The sequence below is a fragment of the Eriocheir sinensis genome, chromosome 56 (assembly GCF_024679095.1).
Source record: "Eriocheir sinensis breed Jianghai 21 chromosome 56, ASM2467909v1, whole genome shotgun sequence".
NCBI classification, from domain to species: domain Eukaryota; kingdom Metazoa; phylum Arthropoda; class Malacostraca; order Decapoda; family Varunidae; genus Eriocheir; species Eriocheir sinensis.
In genome coordinates this window covers 9,643,838-9,647,444 of record NC_066564.1, presented here as the reverse complement: position 1 = coordinate 9,647,444, position 3,607 = coordinate 9,643,838, and the positions used below count along the sequence as shown (strand labels likewise).

Here is a 3,607-nt window from a genome sequence, read left to right as displayed (position 1 = left end):
CATTGTCTATTGGTGTTTCGTCACGCGGCGAGGTGGGTTGCTATACAACGGGAATGGTTTCGGTATTTTGCTTGAGGGTCTCTCGTATTATCAGTTAAATCTTTCCAGATGGAAGTATCCGTTGTGGGTGTGGTTATCCTCCTGTCGGCGCTTTTGGGGGTAAGTGTTAGTGTGAAGTATGTCTTAAATGGTAGTGAATATATATATTTGCCAGTGAATAAACATGTCTTCTTAAATGTATTATCTTTCAGGGCCGTGTGTGTTCACAAGACCTAAAGTATGAAACTCACTTCCCCTACGTCCAACCTGGTGTCAGGACCTTGACAGTCACGGATACAGTGAGTAGTGATTGCACTGATTTACTCGCTTATTAATATGACGCTGAACGTTGTGTGAAATGTAGTATTTCCGCAGGTAACCAGGACGCACACTGTGCGTCAGGTAGTAACTTCTGGGGTGGTTGACGAAGACATGGTGACAAGCACGGTAGTTGTGACTTCTCTCGGCACCAGCTATGCTTTTACTCCTTTGAATGACGACACGGTGACCTCCGTAGTCACTGCCACTGCTACGCCGGTTTGTTCGAATTCTATTAGTTTTAGAACTTTGACTGTATTTAACGCTAGGCATTTTTAAGTCTTGCTTAAGTTAAGGGTTGGAAATTTAAGGACTAGTTAGTCTGTTTACAGGTTCAGGTGGTGACACGCACCGTAGTAACCCACCCAGTGCGAACATTTACGTCTGTGTTCTCCACCTTCACGACCACAACGGAGACTGCTGATTTCGTTTATTCTGTGACCAGTGAGGCCACGCAGCAGTCGGTAAGTAGGTTGGTCTAGTGACTTATAACTTCCTAGGTGCTTGTACATGTATTTTTATTGTTTCTTTATTCCAGGTTCTTGTTGTGCCAGTATACGAGACGAGGGTGTTGCAGCAGACTGTCGTTACCACTAATACGCTAGTCTCCACTTTAACCACAACATTAAGCAAATATGGATATGCATAGCTACGAAGTTAATTCTTTAATAATTGAGCTTGTAGTTCCCAGTCTTGATCCCGTAAATCTTTTGTTAAATAAATGTTTGAGCTTAATAATTGCGCGTACTTCCCAGTCTTGATCCCGTAAATCTTTTGTTAAATAAATGTTTGAGCTAGTCAACGTAATTTTATATAACCTTGTCTGTAAAATGTACTTTATAAGCTAGAGAGTTCGGATTACTAAACCATAGTTTTCTCAAACTCTAAGGTGCTCTTAAAACCCGAAGAGACTTCTGTACACTTGTGTTGCAGTGCCAGACACTTTATAGTTTAGCAATTAAATGGTCTCCGGCAGGGAGTTTAGCAATTAAATTCTCCGGCAGGGGTGTATGATGAATTGTCCGTAGTTACCGACGTAAGCAATGACACCGCTTCGACATATGCCTGATTGGGGTGAGTGCTTGTTGGTTGGTTGGTTGGTTTTCGGCAGATTTACCAGAGAAAGATCAGTGTTTAGTATTTGGCTCATAGCATGCTTAGTCTCATGTGAATAGTAGTGTATTCCCTTGTGTACTCCCTTGTTTTATCTTTTATCTTTTTTTTTTTTTTAGGATTACCATAGTAATTGAAGATTAGGAGATTAGGACCCCGCCAAGTTAATAACCCTGCTTCGCTGAAGGCGTTCCGTGCGCATGCGAGTAATGTACATAGAACGTACTCCCTAGTTGTGTGTTCGTCATCCATGGGTTATCTAAAAATTATAAACTGAAGGGGAGTGTGTATGTGTGTACAATCTACTATACTATGGTCTGATCACACTCAACTCGCAATCCAAGGCCATGTGCCCTCCCTAAATGAGTACTGCAGCTAGTTTGTTGCTCCACTTTTTTTCCACCTGTGGTGCCGGTAGGCATGCTTAGAGGGTCATGATTGTATGGCCCAGCCCGTTGTAGCGCAGGTAAGTATTTATAGTGGCGCCATCTTGCATTGGCTCGTGCTGCCCCCAGGAGCTCATCTTTGATTTTAGAATCGAGTCCGGGTTGTTAGGTGGTCTTCTGGACAGCATGTGGGGAAGTCTTAGCACACTCGGCGGTGACTGAAAAATCCCGACTGAAAAATCCCAGCTGAATGACTTAACTTTTTTGTTTCCAGCCGTTGTTCTCACTTTATTTAGGCTTCTCGGAGCACAATCATTCAGTCCAGCAAGAAGGAAAGCCATTACGGGAAGCAGCGATAGCAGTCTGGCAAGCTGTGACTCCAGGCGGGCAGTCTGGCAAGTTTTGACTCCAGGCGGGCGGTGTGTATATTGAAGTTTTGCCTTTATAACGGCACCGCACACAAAAAGGGTTGAATAAATATCTCGGCTGTTGATGGCTCATTGTAACATATGCTTACTGAACTTTTTTTTTTCCTATTCATGTTGGGAAACCCTAGTTGTAATGCAGCTTACGGCTGCACCCGACCCACCCTTAACTTACGAGGTTAGTTACGGACTCTTAGCGTTTTGAGAATTGCGTTGAAGGCATTACGAGGTCGTAGGTGTGACGTCGGACCTCGTAAGAGTTTCGAGAATCTACCCCCTGGAGACGGATCTTTGAGAACGGTTGAAGCCTCACTCCCACACACAGCCTGAAGCGGGGACACAACCCCTAATTGACACCCGGGATCCATTCACTGCTGGGTGTACGTACATAAGGGTGCGGATTAAAGGAAACTGCCCATACGTCTCCACTCTTCCCGTGAATCGAGTCCGGGACACCTCATTTGTGAAGCAAGCGTGCTAAACTACTGCACTAAAGGATTCCATTGTTTTGTGTGTGCAGAGGATAAGTGGGCTTTGAAAGTGTACTTTAGTGAATCTGAGTGTCTTTCACAACAAAATAATACCATTATTATTATTATTATTATTATTATTATTATTATTATTATTATTATTAGTAGTAGTAGTAGTAGTAGTAGTAGCATCAATAATAATAATAATAATAATAATAATAATAATAATAATAATAATTTATTACTACTACTACTACTATATTAATGACATATTCAGTTCTGCCTGCTCGCAATGCTGTACACGCAATTTTCAATTATTTTTCAACTTTCTATGCCAGGTGTCCTGATATTCTATTTTATTGGCAGCTGAGTGGGGAACTGCTGAATTGGCTGTGAACAGAATATCGCCCTACGGACCCGAACCTACCTGAGGTTGTTATCATACAACATATTTTCCAAAACTGAAAAGCGAAGGAGATGCACGAAAATCATATTTATTATTGCGACTCTTTTAATAAAGTGACAACTATAGACATGACTGATACCATGCAGGGTTCTGGGGTGCCGGGGCTCATCAATAGGCGCTCCGACGCTGGGTCCTGTACCTGGCCGTGAAACTATTACTGAACCTGTGATCCTCAGACCGAAGCTTGTTTGGCAAGGTGGAAGATACTATTAATTACCTCAAACAGCCCCGACTCATTACTCGTTTATTTGAACACCTGAATATATATTTAAGTCCCATTTTTTCTGGATGATATCGGAATCAACTAAACATAAAAATCCCCAGTGTGTAACACGCAAAGGTTTTCTGCCCGATCTTTAATTATCCCCCTTCAAGGCTAGGGGGAGGCAG

General features: G+C 42.5%; 1 protein-coding gene across 1 annotated transcript; it reads left to right on the top strand.

The window, feature by feature from the left end:
- Window positions 1–1,159, top strand: LOC126984107 (uncharacterized). Its single transcript, XM_050837496.1, has 5 exons — window positions 1–159; window positions 252–338; window positions 415–576; window positions 690–821; window positions 896–1,159. The coding sequence occupies exons 1-5, from the start codon at window positions 109–111 to the stop codon at window positions 1,004–1,006; spliced, it is 543 nt and encodes a 180-aa protein (XP_050693453.1). The 5' UTR covers window positions 1–108; the 3' UTR covers window positions 1,007–1,159.
- Window positions 1,160–3,607: the final 2,448 nt, after the last annotated feature.